Genomic DNA, 19,730 nt, shown 5'->3' with positions numbered 1-19,730 from the left:
CCCCCCCCCCCCCCAAAAAAAAAAAAGAAAAGAAATGAAGGCATTTCCTAATTATAAAGGTTTTAAAAGAAAGAACAATCTTGTCTCTAAATATCCCAAAGAAACAAAAAATGAGTGCAGCAAAATCTTGGATAAAAAATAATACCTAATGTGTTTTGGAACAACTAATGCAAATGGATAAGTCTGGCACAGAGTATAACTGGAATTGATGTCAGTTATTCTCCACAATTCATTGGACAATGTAAATGATCCATCTTCAATCATACCCATCGATGCACGTAGGGAACCCTTTCCAAGAAGCCGAAAATACTCATTTAGCAAGCGAAGTTTTGGGTCTGTATTACTATACTTGGATGGACCGGACTTGAATGCATATAGATCCCATATTCTTGCAGGTTTCATACACTTCAATAATGCATCATATACTTTACGCCTCTGTAAATTGCAAAGCCCATACAAGATCTCAGATTATGTAAAATACAATATGCAATATATTGAAACTTTCTTCCATATTGGGTAAACATATGTAAAGCAATTAACCCTTTTGTAATTGTAGCATGACACAAGTGCTATCATTCCTCCCATCATTAAGTCTCTTTGGATTTACCAGCCCAAAAAACTATGAAGCTACTCTCCCCGACCATCCTCCCAAATCCCAAAATTACTATTTTGTTTCTCCTATTACTAGCTATCAAAATAGCCTGCCTCACGGTAGAAGTATATTTGTTCCACATGGTCCTGCTCCTGACTTTCTAGTGGCAGGGCAAGATACAATGAGTCTAACTAGTGTCACGGTCCTACTTTTTCAACTCTGCGGCGCTGTGATCTTGACATGCTCACGATCAACCTTAAGGGGTCTGAAAGGACTGAAAGTACCAATTTCACAAGAAAGGACTGAAAGTACAAACCTGTTTTGTTCTTGGACGAAAGCCAAAGACAATAATTCTCATGTCTTTTCCTGCAATACACAAAGGAGGAAGAAGACCTTAATTACTGCATTCAGCTAGCATGTAAAACAAATAAAGAAAAGCAACATATGAAGCACCATTTCATCTATATCATAACTGTCCATCCTAAATTAACCTGATAAATTAGGAATAAATCAATATCAGAAAAGGTCAACTAATCAACAAAATAAGCAATGAGGTAGCATATCAATGCATGCACAGATCTACACACCTCCCCAACACCCATCAAATTGATTTTCATGAGAACAAAAATATTTCCTCTATTAATCTAGAACTTAAAAATTGTTACTTTCCTGATGATATTGATCATTCACATGAAGAATATGAATCTACAATGGTGATTATATAACAAAGCGTACCAATGACCTGAAGAAGTCGCCTAGATGATGAAGACTTTTCAGATTGGCGAGAGACAGAATTTGTCTTCACAACCTAAAACCAATAAAAAAAACAAGAATACTATTACTCCCCGTTCAAAATATTCACAAGTGGAAACTAAAAAATGCAACAACTGATTGCAGCTTGAATGCAATCAAGTCAAGAGATTATACACAACGAACCTTAAACACATGTAAAACTAACTGAAAATAAAAATGGCGTCCTAAGTTACAGGTCATAAAAGTTTTGGAAAACAGGACAACTACTGGATAAAATGTTGCAAACCATAAAACATGTTAAGAGTTTCAAGGACTTCAGGAAGAGCAATTAAAAAATGCAACAATGTAAGGTGATAAGCTATCTAAAAGCTAACTGACAACCAAATAACAAAATACAGCTTAAACTAATAAGAGGAATTAGTCCTTTCTTTTGGGGGCTTATCTTTCAGAAAAATGGTTATCATACTAAAGTTCAGTATAATCCAGAAGTAGATAAATAATGTAGAATAGTAAATGGAATCCCCCACAATCATTACTGGACTTAGATTCAAAACATTTTCCCACCCACTAGCCTGGGTCAAAGAGAATTGCGAATAATAAGCTACAGTACTTGCAATGATTGTGTGCTTGCTCCACACGAGGGGCTGGCAAATAAAATGCTATGGTGCCTTCTAAGGACAACACACTTAACAACATGCCTTGATTTTAGATTTATGAATTAGGAACTTACTATTTTGTTGAATTTATCAATTGCCGCCAGTGGTATGGTGCCAAGGGCAATAACATCCATGGTTCCTTCACTCTATAATAATAGCAATAAAAGTTGTTACTCATTCAAACGATCGAGCACAAGTGATCTTATAGTAATAATGACATGATGACGTGTTTGCTAAATCACACTGCTTCAAAATAAATGAAAGGATGAAGAGATAGCACCACAAAAACTTAAAAGGCAAAGCATACATGAAATTTTGCGGAAAACTAATGACATGTTGGCCTAATCAGGAGAAAATGAGCAAAAATATAAACCCAGTAGTACAATTATCAGGAACTTGTAGGCAGTTGCGATCACAAAAATATCCTTTCATGATTTCTATTTTTTATGGGCAACAAACTTTGTATTAGAAAAAACAATCACTTGCAAAAGGCCATATGAGACATCACATGAGCCGAGGCCAAAGGAGGTCAGAAAAAAGGCCATCCAATCAGCCTATGCCGATCTGTTTACATTACCCCCATTTCTCCTATTCCTTCCTATTATGGCACAACTGACCAAATAGAATAGGCTGATGGTACATGCTTATAATTGGAACATTTATGTAACAAGAGGCAGACTCATTCATTTAAAAGATGTAAGTCCTACACAACAGGCAACCAAACAGAAAAATAGCATAGAAGCAAAACGAAGAATATATAAAATTGGAAATGTGTATGTACGTCATGAAATTTTAGTGAATTTCCTGAGCAGAAACAGGGCATTGAAGTTAGAGATGTTTCCACCATATGATGCAGTATAGTTTAGGATGCCACTAAATGACAATGCTTATCTCATGAAACATAAAATAAAACCATATCCTTGAGAAGAAAAAGTAATAAAACTAATTGAACAAGAGCTAAATGCTTACAGTGCCCCTTGAGATAAAAAAAAATTAAGAAAAAGTATTGATTCATTGAAATACTTACTAGAAATAGAAGACGAAAATTGGTTACAAACAAGGTACCCGCCTCATCAGTATTTACAAGAACAACACCATATCCCTGGACAAAAAACTCAAATGAGCCCACAAATACAGAAAAACAATATCAAAGATGCCTCGTGTTGAAATACTGATATATTTAAATTTACCGGGACCCATCAAGCTTAAATTATCGATTCTGGGTTCAATGGTGATTTAACAACGATATCTCTCCAAGTTATCAGTTTTGTTTAGGTGTTCCCTTAACAGTCAAAGCAAGCAGAATGGGTGGGGATTTGAATAAAAACAAGATTTTAGACCATCAGTCATCCACTACGTCACAAAACTAATCTGATGCACGCATTCCTCAAGTGGCCATGTAAATTTGATATGTAACCCATAGCAGTCACGTACGTATGGTAGAGATAATTCCTCACTTGGATTCCTCTCGGGGCTGCCCTTTAAAACATAAGTAGTTTATTTGATTTCTATTTCAATGTGCCTGTTGGACTAACTTTGGGTATGCTCCCTTGACCTTGTGTAGATGGATAGCTGATCCACCCCCTTTTGAATCATTTTATTCCTTTTAAATGGAAGTCTTTGCTTCCAATCAAATTATAACAATAATTTGTTCAAGCAATATTCTTCATTAGTCATCAATTCCACAGAAATTTTAATCTATTAATAACATCTAAGGAAGGTAGCATAGAAAGACCATCAAATTTGGAAGTCAAATAATAGAGTTTGCTAGGTAGGTATATGAACGCCCGATGCTAACAAACAACCATTGACTCTCCATAAGATAATGAATTTCCCAGGGTATCGTTTGATTAAAGTATGGCCTCTGGACATCTTCAAAATGAAGTTTTCAATAATTTGACAAACTCGTAATAGGCGTTGATGGTAAATTAACCATTTCACAAACGCTTAAGACGGTATTAATTTAAAAGAGGAGCTCTGCAAGTATTCCTTCAAAATAAGATCTCAAATAATCAATTCCCTTGTCAAGCTTCTTTTTTCTTTTTTTCCCTCCTTCAAGTGCCATTCATTACTTTGTCGATCTTTCTTTTCCCAAGAAATTATGAACCACCATTTTGTTTCTGGCCAGATTTTTAGGAGCAAGACTAAATGATAAACCACACCGACAGACGTCAAAATGATCGCAACCGATGTTCTTAATCCTATTGGTACGTCTAAAAGTACTCAATTATAGAAATCATGTTAAGCGACTATATAATAAATCAAGAACGGTATATTTCACTCCCCAATTTACAATTCATCATTTCCAATGCTGTTCACTCGTCTACACATTGAAACTACGCACAGTTATAGTAACATTTCAAAGAAAAAAAGACAAATTCAGTTCACTATAATGCGTAAAACTTTCTCGCACAAAGAAGTAACAATTCAAATTCCAACAGAAATTGAACCCCTCAATCTCCACCTATTATAGAATTCAAATTCCAAAACCAAAATTGAACCTCTACGAACCTCTGCAATCACTTGTTCGGCTTGAAGCAAGCAATCAAAGTTAACACGCGAAACCGACCGCGGAACGGCCTGCAACAAAAGCGAAAACCAGTGCGTTTACAAGCGGAGTGCAGCGTAAACCCCAGAAAGAAGATAAAGATAAAGCGAGAAAAGAAAAGAAAAAAAAAACCTCAATCTTCGTCCATTCGAGGGCGTCCCAACTGTAAGCACCGTCCATCTTCTCCAAATCCGGGACATCCCTGTGAGACCTGGACCGAGTGGTACGAGGCTTTGGCGCTGCCATGTGCGGCGAGCCGACTGAAGAATCAAAATCCGAATTGTGCGATACGATGAGGGAAACGAAACTCAGGTAGAGATCAAATGGAAAAAGAAAGCTCCAAATCGGTGAATTTTGGCTGGATGCGTGAGGCTAAAGCTGTTGCGTTTTTGTTCTAATTACAATTTGTTTAATTAGATTTTAAGCACGCTTATTATTTATTGCAACGGACTTCCCATATGCTTAATTTCGTTCCAAAATATTCACATACCTTAGTCATTCCTTAATTATCATTCCAAACCTTTTCTTATAAGTAAATTTAAGAATAATATATTTTTAATTACATTTTCGTTCGTACATGATCCGATCATCCAACCGTACTTAGTCTATTCATGATTTGGGTTTGGTAATTTATTTTTTCGGTTTGGGTTGAATTAATATTCTCGAGTTAACTCTTGACCCGGCCAACTCGAAAATAAGATTACAACCCAACTCAACCCTACTTTTAAGATTATTGTAAAGATTATTTGACGTTTGTAACTGATATTAGTAAAGCGTGGTGAACTTGATTGGATTGAGTTGGTCGTGTGAACTTGATTCAAGTTACTCGGTCACTAACCCAACCAAACCGAAATTTCAAGTTAGTTGGGTTGTGAACTTTATACGAGTTGCTCGGGTAACCAACCCAACCAAACCAAAATTTTAAGTTGATCCAAAAGATTTTTTCAACCTAACTCGCAAACACTTTGTTATATTATTAGAAGTATTGTTCTATAAGCACTTTTGAAAAAACGGGCTGAAACGAGCATTTCACCCCATGTATCGTAAATTGGATCAAGATCAACAGCTTCTTAATTGAGTTTGGCTCTCGAACGTGACCAAGAGCCCATCCTTGATCCAAACAGAGTTTGATGTTACTTGGATCAATAAGCAAACTCACTCACAATCTCCCAACCAAACCAAAAGAACAACTCCTTCAAAGAGATCATAATATTTGATGGGATAATTGTGGTGCTGCAATGATGAAATTCCAAGATCATATCTTTCCTTCCTTCATTGTTCTTGATTCATTTCACCGTTGAGACCACAAGTGGAAGGCAGGTCAAGTCAAGACTACTCAAAGATTAAGACTTATCATGTCCTGTTTGATGGATTAACCCAAGAGAAAAAGACAATACCGATCATGACCAAGACCGTTACAATGTAGCTAACTATGAGATCTCACATCGGTTGGAGAGTAGAACAAAGCATTTCTCGTAAGGGTGTGGAAACCTCTCCCTAGCAAACACGTTTTAATACTGTGGGCTGACAGCGATACATAATGGGTCAAAGCAGACAATATCTTCTAAGGTAGTTTGGGCTATTACACTAACTAACCATAATCGTTGAATGTGGATTCAATAATACACACGTCTCCCTAATAACCAATAGATGTACTTCTCATTCTACATCCAACGATAAAAAAAAATGTCTGTCGACAACCTCACCAAATAATTTCTCACTAAGGTAAACTATCAGTATTCCACAAAAGGGTGGAGAAACCTCTCCCTAGCAGATGCGTTTTGAATCCGTAAGACTGACGACGGTAACATAACAGGTCAAAGCGAACAATATCTGCTAATGGTGAGCTTTGACGGTTACACAAACTCACAAAAATCGTTGAATCCGATAAAAAAAAAATGTCAGTGACAGCCTCACCAAATGTCACTAAATAATTTCTAACTTGGGTAAACTAGAAGACTAGACGTAGATAAGGATGAAATTAATGAGAGCACCAATAAGTTGAAATATACCTGTAAGTCAGTATCAGTCAAACACGACAATGCAATTCATGAGGAATGGCCACAGCAAGAATCAAAGTTCCTGATAAATGGCAAGAAAAGCTGGAACCATTGATCAAAGCACAAAATTTACATCCATATATTGAAAAGGAAGTGGAAAGGACAGCAGCAATTTGTGATGACTTCTACTTAGATGCAACAAGCTCAGTCTCGAGCGAGTTTCTGCGTGGAATGGCAAGCCTATATATCGTAGATGCTTTACATATATGGAGTACGTATTACTGATACATATACAACTTTCAAGTAGTAATAACTTAATACTAGCAAACCATGCTTTTACGAGGATGGGAGTGTCCCCCATTTGGCAAGCTGAATAACTCTATCAAGTGAAAGAATGTTAAAAAGCTCAAACCTAGTTTGTCGATGATGACTTCGGGTATTGGAGTATTGATAATGCAACGGAGTAGCGATGGCTCTCTCTCTCTCGTGCTGCCTCCAATTGGGGATATTGATCTTGTAGAGCTGAGGACGCCTCCTGCTGTTGGACGACTGTTCTGCAATTCAGTGGGCAATACCAATGGAATAGAAAAGAATGTTACCCAACGATATCCAAATATTCATCATGTATTCTGCTGCTGGCACACGCGCTTAGAGCTTTTGCATTGAGTTCCCTACCGAACCTCCATAGGTAATTCAGACCAACAAGAAGTTCGGTAATGATTGCTTCGGTTTTTTCTAGACTTGCGAAGAAAAGAGTTTGTACAAGAAGCATATTGGTCCTGGAAACGAAATTCTGTTGTTCGAGACTACGTTCAGATTGCCATCTAACCATGTTATGAGCCAGTGGAGCAAGCCATTCTAATATCCCAGTCATTGCTTCATTCCACTCTCCTGCAAGAACTGTGTCATACGCAGATGAAGCCAAGCTCTTGGCATATGGTTTTAGAGCTGCCCTCAAGCTAGCTCGAACTTTAGCTGGCAGCATATCGTATAGATCATCTCTAGCATCTAGGCCAATCAAATGAGGAGATGCAGCAAGCTTCTCAATTACAATAATGACATTTGCATAGTGCAGTGCCAAAGCAGCAGCACCTAGAGTCTCGGGTGGGGCTTCCAACAATCGGCAATGGGTACGGAGCAACTGCTTGCAAGGATCAACAATCTTTCCAGTGTCTTTGGGTCCATTGATAAGCTGTGAATGATGCTCATTTGAACTAATGTGACAATTGACAACCGTAGAACTAGGGCCAGATATCATGCATCCCTTGAAAGGTCCAACTTGAGTCAGTCTGTTTGACTTCTGATGAGATTTCTTCCCATTAAACAGGGAAGAGTAGCCACCGACAAGCCAATTCTTCTGATTGGTTGTATTGTCTATTCCAAAAATTGGACCTGATCTTATTGTTGAACTTGTGAGAGGACCCGAATAAGAGTTGAAGTTTCTATTCGCTCCAGAAACGGGGCCTGAAATAGGACCTGATTTCGTAATAGAGCCACCAAGGGGACCAGAATGAAAATTATTGTGTTTAGCTGTTTTTGAGATCGGCCCTGATTTAGTTGTAAACCTCTTAAGGGGCCCCGATGCAAATTTAGTAAGACCATTCTCAGAGGGATGGACCATCGATTGCATTAATGCAGACACTGATTGACTACGTGCTATCGAGTCAGAACTCATATCTCGTGAATCATTATCCAGACTCTGCTCGATTCCAAATACATATTTGATCCTACTGAATATTGTGAATAGGGATCTGGCTAGAAGAAGAATCGTGTAATCATAGGTCCTTTTCCAAAGCGACATCTCTTGCAAATTTTTCACCTCCTGCTGCTTCCATTCAACCTTCTTTCGAAACTCATCTAGGTTTGTATCATCCAAGTCGTCGTTAATCTTCATTCTCCTCAAAGTTTGCTCAAGATCTGCAAGCATCTCCATCTCCTGATACAAATTTGCATTCACTGAAATAAATGTCTCCATCTTCTTCACTTTCTTTGCCATCTTCTTCCATGAGTATATCCAGCCATAGGGATCAACACCAAATTGAACTAAATTATCAAAAACATGCTCGAAACTTTTTAAACTAGGATCACTGCATTTCTTTCCAAGCCTGGCAACAGATTTAGCCACATGAGCTAAACTCTCTGTCATCTCAGCACATATTAGACGTACGATATACTCATCGTCATCGGACACAAGCTTCTTTATTCCCAACGAATTGGCTATCTCTTCCCTCAACCTCCCGACTTGCTTATCGCTCAAAGCCTGCCATAGATGAACCAACTTGGACATCAAGCTAGCAATTTCAAAAGCTAATACTCCAATAACAACCTTCTGCGTGGAATCACGCTTCCTTGGCGGCTTCCATAGACTGCGAAACCAAGATTCTGAGACCATCTTTCCCCAATTTGATATCTAAGATATTTAAGATGCTCACAACCACATCCCTTATTCTGTTCCAAAAAAGAAAATCACAAGCTCTAATTAACTTCGTATAAGTTGAGAGTACAAAAACTTCAGTAGTAGAACGGAGGAAACATCCATCAACCTATCGGAGTAAAAATTTTCTCCGATCTCTGATTCATAGATATTAAGGACACGCTAAAACTACAAATAACAAACAATACCAATCGATCAACTCAAAATTTTCATAGTTTTCCTTTCCCTTTCAGCTTCATTAAAAAACGAAAAAACAAAAGCAAGAAAAGGAAAAAAGAAGAAGCCATAACATCCACACCGATTGGATCTTTACAAGATTTCCAAAGCCACAAAACAGCAACACACAATTCCACAAGCGGGAAAAAATGTACGGATTCACAATCTCCAAATCAAAAAACAGGATCCAAACACTCAAATTTCAGCACCTCACTAGACATACTAACAGAAACGCAACAAAAACTCGTAAATCCACCAACCTTGATTCTTCTGAAAGGGAGATTTGTCAGGTTAAACATGAATCAGTACTCAACTCCCGAAGTTGGAAGCAGATTCGGAAACTTTATGAATCGAATATGAATATCCTTATATAGACACTGAATTGAAGGAGAAAAAAAAACAAACGTGAAAAAGCAGAAGACTAACCGGTCACATGCAGACGAAAAGGCCCAACCAGAAGTCTTCCATCGATGACCAAAGATGAGAGCTTAGAGAGAGAGAGAGAGAGGAAGAAGACGAGAAGGAAGTAGCGACGAAGCAGTGAGGACTTGGACCACATGGAAGAACGGAAAATATTAAAAAAATAATGCACGAAAACGACTGGAATTAAAGTGTCGCTATTTAATTTTTTTTAATTAATTACTTTTTGAAATATACTTTTAATCTAAAGTAGATGTGTTAAAAAAAATTAGATTAATTTTATTATTTAATTTTAAATTATATATTTTTACTTACTATATACTTATATTATATATTTTTAAAATTTTATAATAATATTTTTATTATTTATTGGCCAACCTCCTTTAAAAATAACTTTTAATTATTTAGAAGATAACTTTTCAAAAATATATAATGAAATCGAGTTAAAAACCTAAATTAAATATTTAAAAATAAATAAATATATATTTAGAAATTAAGATTTTATTTTTATTAAAATATGAATAAATTACTCTGAACCTACCCGACTCAATTTTTTGGGTTGAGTTAAGTTAATTATAGAATTAAATTCAAAAGTATATTATATTTTAATATTTATTTTAAAATACGTAGTAAATTAGATTTTTTACTAAAAATAATTTGATTTATTTTGTTTTATTGACAATGAAATGAAATTAAATAAATAAATAAATTACCCTCATCATTAACCCGTCTTATTAATAATTTCACCTCATCTTATTGATTTATTTTGTTTTCTATCTTTTTAATTATTAATAATTTCTTACCATCTTTTTAATTATTAATAATTTCTTACCATTTTAATGATAACTTTGCAAGCAAATGATTCTAAAAAATTATTAAATATAATAAAAAGAGAGGATTTTAGATTTCTGTTAACATAATTAGGATGACTTTAGCCATGGTGTGATGACTCATTTCCCCACTAATTTTGGTCCCTCATTGCTAAACAAGGAATTTACATTTTCTTTAATTTCATTTCATGGAAAAGTTTTGGGCCTTAATTACTAAAAATAAATAAATAAATACATATATAAAATATTTCATTAAAATAGAAAAATAATTCTTTCACAATAATTGAAAACGCCTATTTATTATTTAGATTTTTTTAGAAATATACCGTTTATTAAGAAAAATGATAATAAAACATAGTCGGGAATAAAACACCCATTAACAATTTTAAAATGGATGGTTTGATTCTATATTCCGCCACAATTATCTAGACGGAAGATGATAAACTCTCCATACCCAAGGTTATATATGTTAACCCGTTGTTATCTTTCTCTAACTTGCTTATATAACTATTCTTTCTAAAATCTCTCTCTCTCCTCATTTTCTAAAACCTTCTTTTAAAACCGAGGCTAGAGGCTCGATCATACGTCGCTTGGCCGTAGGCAACGCAAGAATAAATTGGCTTAGCTCACTTGTGGTTGGAAAGTGAGTGCCGCACAATCTGTATGAAATACAAATAAGTGTCTAAACCAATTTACTCGCATCAAAACTATTCCCACAACTATCTCCGACCCAAGCAAGAGTGACACACGTTGGGTAAGATTGAAAGCTAATCCAGAATTTCAGGTTGATCGATTGATAACCCAAGCAATCGGAATAAAGTTCACAACACAACCCAACTCGGGTTGGGTTGGATTGTCAGGTTATTTTTTTTAATTATTTAAAAATCGGTACTAAATCACAATTCAAGTCACAACACATTACTAACATCAATTACAAACTTCAAATATCCTTAATCTTTCTAATAATCTTAAAAGTAGAGGTGGGTTGAATTATAACCCTATTTTTGAGAAGTTGGTCGGGTGAATCAACCCAAATTTTTTGTTTTTCAAAAATTCAACCCAACCCAAACTAGTTTGGTTGGATTGGATGATCTAGGTTGATTGGATTCTCGAGTCATATGAACACCCCTGTTCGATGAATATCAAATTCTTAATAGATGACCACTATAGATAGGTTAGATTGAACCTATTGTCTCTAAGCTCTATACGGTTTAACCTTTTTCTATCAGCATAGTATAACAACACTAGTAACAGTTAACAGAAAACCTTTATTGAATAACAAAAGTAAAGCCTTAACTCTTCTTTGGTCATACGCGTAAACAGGCATGAATCATGTGCAAGGAACTTCCAATTAGCATCCCCTTTTCCAGTGTCTATATTGAATTCCCGCCAATATTGAAGAGAGAATCTCGTAGAAATATAACAACCCCACAACATTCATTGATCCCCAACGACAAAAGTCTCTACCATCAACCTGCACATGATAGCGTGAACAAAACCCAACCGAGAGTGTAACAGTCCAAGCTCATCGCTAACAAATATTGTCCACTTTGACCCGTTACGTATCCTCACAGTTTAATTACCATTTTCCGTGACCCACTTCAACCACAAATGCAAAGCATGTAGATGGGGTAGTCATTGAAGTATTGTGGTTATAACAGTCTAAGTTCACCGCTAGCAAATATTTTCCGCTTTGGCCTGTTACGTATTGCTGCCAACCTCACGAAACAGGCTAAAGTGGACAACATCTAATAGAAGTGTACTTAGACCGTTATAACCACAATTTATGAAATATGCTAAAGCAGACAATATTTACTAGCAGTAAACTAAAATTTAAGCCTCTGTGGTTGAGGTGGGTCACGGCAAATGGTAATTATTTCATTGCAAATAAATCAAACAGATGTAAGAAACCAAAGTTTTATTGAGAAAAGAATGAAAGCATTACACGGCACACAAAAGAAAAAAGTCTGACAAAAAGAGGGAGTCCAAAAACAAACTACAGAAATGAGCTTCAATTCAGCAAAATCAAGCCAAGATCATAGACTGAGTGACAAACGCCCAAACGGAGACATTAAATGTAGCCAAATCCTAAACCTTGCCACACAACTTCTCAACCTGTTCGAAGATCCTGTTCTTATGTTCAAGCCAAATACCCCAAATGACAGCAAAGAAAAGTGAGATACAAATTCCTTCTTGACAAAATTGGGGAAGTCATCAAGAATTTCGGAACCAAGTTACATTTTTTACTAGCTTGTTCATATAAATCTTTAAAATATAAAAGGCTTTAAGAATATTGTACTACAGTGGGAATGAACAAACTACAGAGGAACCCAGATCTGTAGATTTGGCCTAGCGAAAGTCCCTTTCCTCCTTATTACTGAACCTGACTTGTTAAAACTTTGAGTCAGTGAACATAAATCTAACCCAGCAACGGAAACTTAATCTTTTATAGCAAAATACTGCAGCTTCAAGTAAGAATATCTGAGCTAAAGACCCGAATCCTACTGTTTTGCACGGACAATAAGGATCCAATGTTCATCCCAAACTTTCATGGGTAAAGTAGGTTGATAAAGGAGAACTGTGAGATCCCATATTGGTTGGGGAGGGGAACGAAACATTCCTTATAAGGGTGTGAAAACTTCTCCCTAGCAGATGTGTTTTAAAACCGTAATGCTGACAATAACGGGCCAAAGCAGACAATATCTACTAGTGGTGGGCTTGAGTTGTATCAAAATGGTATAAGAGCTTGACATCGGGCAGTGTGCCAACGAGGACGCTAGCCCCCACAAGGGGTGGATTTTGAGATCCCACGTTAGTTGGAGGGAACGAAACATTCCTTATAAGAGTGTGAAAACTTTTACTTGGTAGACACATTTTAAAACTGTGAAGCTAATAACTATGTATAATGAGGCAAAGCGGACAATATCTACTGACAGTGAGCTTGAGCAGTTACCAAAACAAATATTTATGGCTAACCCATCTCACACCATGTTCCAAGAAAATGGTTTACCTAGTCTACATTAAACAAATCAATTCATCATAAACAAGCATTCAAGACTAAACAAATGGAGCTTAAAACATGTGTACAACATATATATCCTATTCCTGCCTTCATTGTCATATACTAAACATGTATATTGAAGAAAAATTCGTACCAATATCTACCAAGAAGATTTCTTGACGCCCATTATAAGACCTTTGGACGCCAGATCACGGAAAACGATACGAGAAACACGGAAAAGCTGGTAGACACCCCTAGGCCGACCGGTGAAAATGCAGCGATTCCTCAATCGAGTGAACGAACTATTTCTTGGCAACTTCGACAGCTTATAACGATGCTCTTCACGCACATCGTTGGGAAGACTCGGATCGTTGCAAACGGCTTTGTAAAGCTTCCGTTTCAACTCAAACTTCGCAGCAAGCTGTCGTCGATAATGGTCAAGAATATTCCGCTTGTCTTCCGTCATTTCGATCGACCTAATTTCGAGAATTTCATCATTTCAATACAAATCCAAAATCCTAGAAAGATACACGTTCCAACAATCTAAACGGAGAGCCATTCAAAGCCGAGACTGAAAAATCGTAATGAAAACCAGAAAAAAGGAGGGAAAAAATGGAATATTGAGTAACCTTCAAGCTTTAAAAGCGTCAACAATGGCTACTTTGAGCAGACCAGGAAAGTGAGGGCGATGGAAGAGAGCGAAATCGTCTGAAGAATACGAGAAACGCGCGACGATGGAAATGGAAGGAAACTAAGGGCGGCGGGCCGTGGCAATTCATATTGGACGGATCCAGGTAAACGCTGGCCCATCGTCTATATACAATATTTTTAGGTTAAATTAATTAAAAAAAATACTCACAAAATTATTTATATTTTATCTTTTCCCATATTACCCTTAACTTTTTAATTTTTTTTAAAAAATTAAAAGAGTATTATTATTATTTTTAAAAGTTCATGTGTTAATTTTTTTTGGAAGTAATACTTTTAAAAATTTAATGATATTTTTGAAACAAAGGATGATAAGGTAATTTCATTTTTTGAAATTTAAGAATATTTTAAAATTTTTATTTATTAATTAATTAATTTAGGCTAAATAAATTTATCTATTTTTTAAAAATTTTTATTGGAAGTTTAGTATTTTTAAGTACTTTAAAAAAATTTAATGATATTTTTGAAACAAAGGACGATAAGGTTATTTCAGTTTTTGAAATTTAAGGATATTTTAAAGAATTTATTTATTTATTAATTTAGCCTAAATAAATTTGTCTCTAATTACCAGTCTCGCCCCTTTGAATAGAAAATAGTCACTTTACACAAAAACGGAACATCCCTTGTTTGCGCCTACTCTTGCAAGTCGCCGCAGCAGCGGCAGCTCCAGAACAAATCTTCGGCCTCTCTGTGTATCAATGGCGAAGGGCGACGATGCGTTGGCGAGAAAAAGGAACAAAGCCTCTCGGAAGAAGCTCCGGAGTAAGAACGGAGACTCCTCGTCTGTTTCTGCGCGCGTTGCCGCCATAATCGCCGCCAAGAAGCGGCGTAAGTCCGGCAAACGCAGAAACTGCCAGGTAACTTTGGAAGTATTAATTCTTGTGTGTTTTCATCATATTTTTGGATTTACGAAGTTGCTGTATGCTTTAGAGTAGCGTTCTATGCTTGAGGAATGACATTAGTAGAAAAAGGGCTTTTCAGTTCGGATTTATCGTTGGTAGGCGAAGTTTATCTTGCTTTAGGGATGATATAACTTATAAATTAGTGTTGTTCGATTCGCAGCAGTACAGTATGAAAATGCTTGTCTGCGAAGATGATTTTCCGTGATTGATTTGTTTTAGATCACACTTGGTAACTCGTAAATTAAGTTCGCTGCTCATCATGCTGACTCTTGGGACATTGATTATCCTGATTCGCCGAAATGTTGCCTGTTTTTTTTTTTTTTTTTTGCAAGTCGTCTCTATTAATCACTCTGACTGTGTAATATACGGAGTCTGAATTCGCTACATTACAGGGAATGTGCTTTAGCCTTCCTACTCTTGATGATCCCTACAATGATAGGAATGGGAACAAGGACTTGGATAAGAAGGAAACTAAGGTCACGCCTTCAAAAGGCTCCAAGAGGGAATTTCCAAAGGATAAGAGTTCTTCAGCACCTAATAGAACCCGTGGAGACGCTTGCCGTGAGAAAGTTAGGAGTTCAAAAGAAGGGTCTGGAGATGCCACCAGTGGCCACATAGCCAAAAGAAGCAAGACTTGTCCTGAAAGAACAAAAGTTAATGCGAATGGGGAAGGCGGTGTACAAGACTTTCAAGAAGAAGGCTTTGACAGTTCTATCTCTCCCTCAAAGTTTCTTATACTTTGCTTAAATGCAATAGAGAAGGCTCTATATCATGATTCTTTCAAAGGGATCAACAAGCCTTTGTCGGCTGATGCCTGGGGCATTGAGTTCTGGAAATGTTATTCTTCTGGGAAGGATATTCTGGACACCAGTGGGTTGTCTTCTACAGATGAGAAAATTGCATGGGTGGTTTCTTCGGCTGCTGACAGTATTGCTAGAAAAGAGAAAGAAGGTTTATCATTTAGTAGCCCATATCTTTTATTTCTTGTTCCTACCCAAGAGAAAGCTACTCATGTTCGCTCCATGTGCAAGCCGTTGAAGGCTCTTGGAGTACATACAGTGAGCATACATTCTGGGGCATCCCTAGACCACCAAATTCAAGGGTAAGCTTGCTCGTGCGTCATGGTATATTGTAACAGTTTTTTTGTTTGAGACTGAGCTGTGAAATATTTTAGAGTATAAGTTCTTTATTTATTTTCATCTCGTACCTGCCTCTGTTCATACCATGTATATGTATTTAGCACTGTAAACAATTTGGACTCCTTCTGATTTTTCTGTTTTATATCTAATTGGAAAGTTATCTCTCATTCCATAGTTTGAAGAGCTGTGAACCTGAATTTCTCGTGTCCACACCTGAGAGACTCTTAGAGCTCGTTGCCATGCAGGCTATTGATATAGCTGGTGTTTCATTGCTGGTAATTTGACAGTCTATGTTTATTATTTGAAGTATCGTTTTGAATTTTGTATTCTTTATTTTTTGTGATGAATTTTAATGATTATAAAATATTTTTACTGTTTCAGACCTTCTTATCTGGTTATTCGCTGTGGCTTTGTAGATGTCTTTTCCGCAATTAAGGATTAAAATAATTGATGGATATTGAATTGATGATATTAAGATTAATAGATGATATATAATGATCAAGTTCTTTTTACTTTTAAACGAAGTTACAAATCTTGTTTTTAGTATTTATAATAATATTAAGATTAATAGATGATATATATATATATATATATATATATATATATATATATATATATAGATATATATATATATATCTTAGAAAATATCAATTAATTCTTAATATCGATGAATATTTTGATATTTGTTTACAATGCATTGTCTCAATTATAATCCTTCAAGGTCTCTGAAGATGAACAAGTGGCCTGTTTTTACTTTAGAAGTATAGAGTATGTCACAAAATGCTTATTGTCAGTATTATGGACACTCTGCTTTAAGATTTATAATTTCCTTGACGTTTTTCAGGTCGTCGATGGACTGGATTCTTTTTCAAAAGGTGGTTATCTTGAAATGATACAATCCATCAGGAAGTCTATATCAAGCAATCTGCATACTATTGTTTTCAGTGATAGCTTCAGCTGTGCCTATGTCCCAGTTGTACAAGATCTCCTCAGTGGCCCAATTCAAAGACTGTCTCTTAATGCTTCTGTGGCCAGTCGAAGTGCCTGCATTATTCAGTCGATAAACTTCTGTACTTCTGAAGAGGGAAAACTATCAAAGGTACGTATGTACATCAACTTCATATACTTCCGTGCAGCCTCCGCATTTGTTAACTGCTGGGAAATCTCTGTTCAGTCTTCCAAAACCGTTTTTTAGAAGGAAAAAACTTATGATGAGTTGTATTTTATTGTGAGCCTGACTTCTTAAACCTTGAGGTAGCAGTCATTTGCCAAGTTTTGATATAAAATGGATAGATGTCGTATCCCAGTTTCTAGGAAATTTTTTATTGCGGATGTGACCCTCACATTCTGATACTGTTCAATCACTTTTGAACTTTTCACTTTTTAGTTGGTAATTCTTACTCCTAAAGTCATAGTTTGCAGCAATACTAAGAAACGAAGCTTCTCCTTTTATCATCGACTTTTCATTTTACTCTCCTACACTAGGATTGGAAGTTCTATTAACAGTCATCATTAATGATCTTTGAAGGTCATCCAAGCTTTGGATAGAGCCAATGGCAGTCAGCTCTGCCCACAGCCGTTGAAGATGCTCTTTATTCTTGGGAAGGAGTGTAATGTTCAGGAATTAGCTGCTGCTCTTAAATCCAAAGGCCATGATATCGTAGCTGGAGCATTACGTGGTGTCCCAGAAATTAAGAACAAGTAAGCATGCGCATGCCACTAGCTTTTTTAATGCAATTCTAAAGGTTTTTTAAAGGAAAAAATCGAAAATTTCATACTACAAAGAAATATTGTTTTTTAATATAAATATTTTAATTTATTGTTTTTTCCTGAATCATAATTAGCCTTCAAGTAGTTGATGTTGGATGATGAAAGTCCCACATCGGCTAATTTAGAGAATGATCATGGGTTTATGAGTGAGGAATACTAACTCCATTGGTGTGAGGCCTTTTGGGGAATCCCAAAGCAAAGCCATGAGAGCTTATGCTCAAAGTGGACAATATCATACCATTGTAGAGAGTCGTGTTCGTCTAACAGTTGATTCCTTTCTAATTTCCTACTTGGATTTATGTATGGTTGATAAATAAGGATCGGTTTTTTAGCTAGGTACGGAATGTCTTGTCAAATATTCAATATGATTCTACAAGATCTAGTTTCGTAAAAGTAAAGAAAAGAATCTTCTAATCAATCCAGAGATCATTTCGATTCTATTAGTAATGAAGATTTTGAATATCACACATCGATCAATCAAAAACATATCGGTCTTTTCTAAGATATGCACGTAGAAAGTGGAATGCCTCTCCTAGTCGGGTAGTGGGCTTTTGAATTTCATTGGTAAATACTGGCACTAGAACTGTGGATCCCAGAAAAATGTCGAGCGTCTTTCAAATGTTTAGTTATTATTAATGCCTCCATTCTCTACTAGGAAAAAAGGATTGGCACATGTTTCTTCCCTCCAATCATTTTTCATCCATATTTGTATTTATACTCTACCAAAAACTCATCTATTTTTACCCTTTTCATCTTTGATTAGTTCGGAAGTAGACAGCAGATGGAGGCCCGTAGTAGCCAAGATTGATATGGAGCAAATTAATACCATAGATCTGGGAAATTATGATAGCATATTCATACTCTATGCCTTTCCATCAATAGACAAATATGTTCAGATTCTAACAGGAATGGCTCGTCACACGGTCAATGGTGTGTTGCACACCTTCATTACCAAGGAAGAAGCATCATTTGCTGGTTCCTTGGTTGAAATCCTTGAAGAATGTGGGCAGGCTGTCCCTGAAACTGTAAGAAACTTATCCCTTACACAAGCCACATCTCAATCTTGATCATCAATTGCCTCTCTAATTGCCATCATCATGTCTGTATAATCAAAATTTTGACCATTGAAATCTTTTTTTTTCTCAATCATGTACCGGTTACTTTCTACGTTTTCATCGAAGAATTCTACCGTTTGCCTATTGTTCTTCCTTGGATGAGTATATTTGTAAGTGATTTTGAAATAGTTAAAATCAATTTTGTCATGCTTAAAATCTCTTTAAAACATGTATTTAATCATTACAAATCAGTTTCATGTTTAGTTTTACAGTTTCAGACGTAGTTATCTAATCATCAAAATTAGTTTTAAATATTAAATGCATGTTTCAAAGTGAATTTAGTCATGATAAAAGTGATTTTAACACACTTTCAAATATACTCGAACAGGAACAGTAAGCGGTGGGTGAGCATAAAGCTATTGTAACAAATATGGTTGCTTTACAATTCAATATATTTGTTGAGAAGTGCATGGTTGCTTTAAAATTCAATATATTTGTTGGGAAGTAATGCACAAATGAATTTATTGTTGATGTGTTGAATTTCTGTGGTATTTTGATCTAAAATATTTAGAGAGACATCAATAGGCATAGAAATGATTGAATGAATTAATTTATATATATATATTTACAAAGGGACGAGGAATTTTATTTCCATGAAAGTAGTTTTTATTGTTATTATTATTATTATTGTTGTTATTATTTGTGG

At 35.9% G+C, this 19,730-nt stretch overlaps 4 protein-coding genes across 7 annotated transcripts in view; 1 reads left to right on the top strand and 3 right to left on the bottom strand.

The window, feature by feature from the left end:
- Positions 1-4,795, bottom strand: part of LOC111444989 (phosphatidylinositol-3-phosphatase myotubularin-1-like) — an 11,808-nt gene extending 7,013 nt beyond the window's left edge. The window contains exons 1-7 of one of the 2 annotated variants that reach the window (XM_023083156.1): positions 4,682-4,795; positions 4,513-4,581; positions 3,029-3,103; positions 2,076-2,147; positions 1,328-1,400; positions 909-958; positions 146-435 (exon numbers count right to left, since the gene is read on the bottom strand). In XM_023083156.1, coding sequence (XP_022938924.1) covers positions 146-435; positions 909-958; positions 1,328-1,400; positions 2,076-2,147; positions 3,029-3,103; positions 4,513-4,581; positions 4,682-4,795 — 743 coding nt within the window. Of the gene's footprint in view, positions 1-145; positions 436-908; positions 959-1,327; positions 1,401-2,075; positions 2,148-3,028; positions 3,104-4,512; positions 4,582-4,681 lie in introns of those variants that run through there. The other variant, XM_023083157.1, reaches the window with a different exon arrangement.
- LOC111444996 (ribosomal protein S14, mitochondrial) overlaps positions 1-14,242 on the bottom strand; it is a 15,252-nt gene extending 1,010 nt beyond the window's left edge. The window contains exons 1-4 of one of the 2 annotated variants that reach the window (XM_023083165.1): positions 14,080-14,242; positions 13,605-13,926; positions 11,873-11,923; positions 11,681-11,806 (exon numbers count right to left, since the gene is read on the bottom strand). In XM_023083165.1, the coding sequence (XP_022938933.1) occupies positions 13,611-13,916 (306 nt within the window). In that variant the 5' untranslated portion in view covers positions 13,917-13,926; positions 14,080-14,242 and the 3' untranslated portion in view covers positions 11,681-11,806; positions 11,873-11,923; positions 13,605-13,610. Of the gene's footprint in view, positions 1-11,680; positions 11,807-11,872; positions 11,924-13,604; positions 13,927-14,079 lie in introns of those variants that run through there. The other variant, XM_023083166.1, reaches the window with a different exon arrangement.
- Positions 6,575-9,765, bottom strand: LOC111444990. Of its 2 annotated transcripts, XM_023083159.1 has the most exons (3): positions 9,626-9,765; positions 9,460-9,540; positions 6,575-8,997 (listed from the first exon to the last, which is right to left on the bottom strand). In XM_023083159.1, the coding sequence occupies exon 3, from the start codon at positions 8,939-8,941 to the stop codon at positions 7,145-7,147; it is 1,797 nt and encodes a 598-aa protein (XP_022938927.1). In that variant the 5' UTR covers positions 8,942-8,997; positions 9,460-9,540; positions 9,626-9,765; the 3' UTR covers positions 6,575-7,144. The 2 variants fall into 2 exon arrangements, with proteins under 2 accessions (XP_022938927.1, XP_022938926.1); XM_023083158.1 differs by lacking the exon at positions 9,460-9,540.
- Positions 14,243-14,739: 497 nt separating the features above from the next.
- LOC111444991 (ATP-dependent RNA helicase DDX42) lies at positions 14,740-19,168 on the top strand. The gene is made up of 6 exons (XM_023083160.1): positions 14,740-15,015; positions 15,453-16,162; positions 16,375-16,474; positions 17,044-17,298; positions 17,728-17,900; positions 18,733-19,168. Exons 1-6 carry the CDS (start codon positions 14,857-14,859, stop codon positions 19,034-19,036), a joined length of 1,701 nt encoding a protein of 566 aa, XP_022938928.1. The 5' UTR covers positions 14,740-14,856; the 3' UTR covers positions 19,037-19,168.
- The last annotated feature ends 562 nt before the right edge of the window (positions 19,169-19,730 follow it).

Source organism: Cucurbita moschata, unplaced genomic scaffold (assembly GCF_002738365.1).
Source record: "Cucurbita moschata cultivar Rifu unplaced genomic scaffold, Cmos_1.0 Cmo_Scf00007, whole genome shotgun sequence".
Lineage (NCBI taxonomy): Eukaryota > Viridiplantae > Streptophyta > Magnoliopsida > Cucurbitales > Cucurbitaceae > Cucurbita > Cucurbita moschata.
This window is presented reverse-complemented; position numbering and strand designations above follow the sequence as displayed.

Excerpts from the sequence above, each read along its gene's own strand:
- LOC111444990 (XM_023083159.1), bottom strand. The coding sequence starts at position 8,941 with ATGGTCTCAGAATCTTGGTTTCGCAGTCTATGGAAGCCGCCAAGGAAG.
- LOC111444991 (XM_023083160.1), top strand. The coding sequence starts at position 14,857 with ATGGCGAAGGGCGACGATGCGTTGGCGAGAAAAAGGAACAAAGCCTCT. Across the intron at positions 16,163-16,374 it reads CTAGACCACCAAATTCAAGG|TTTGAAGAGCTGTGAACCTG; the intron begins GTAAGCTTGCTC and ends CTCATTCCATAG. Across the intron at positions 17,299-17,727 it reads AAGAGGGAAAACTATCAAAG|GTCATCCAAGCTTTGGATAG; the intron begins GTACGTATGTAC and ends TGATCTTTGAAG.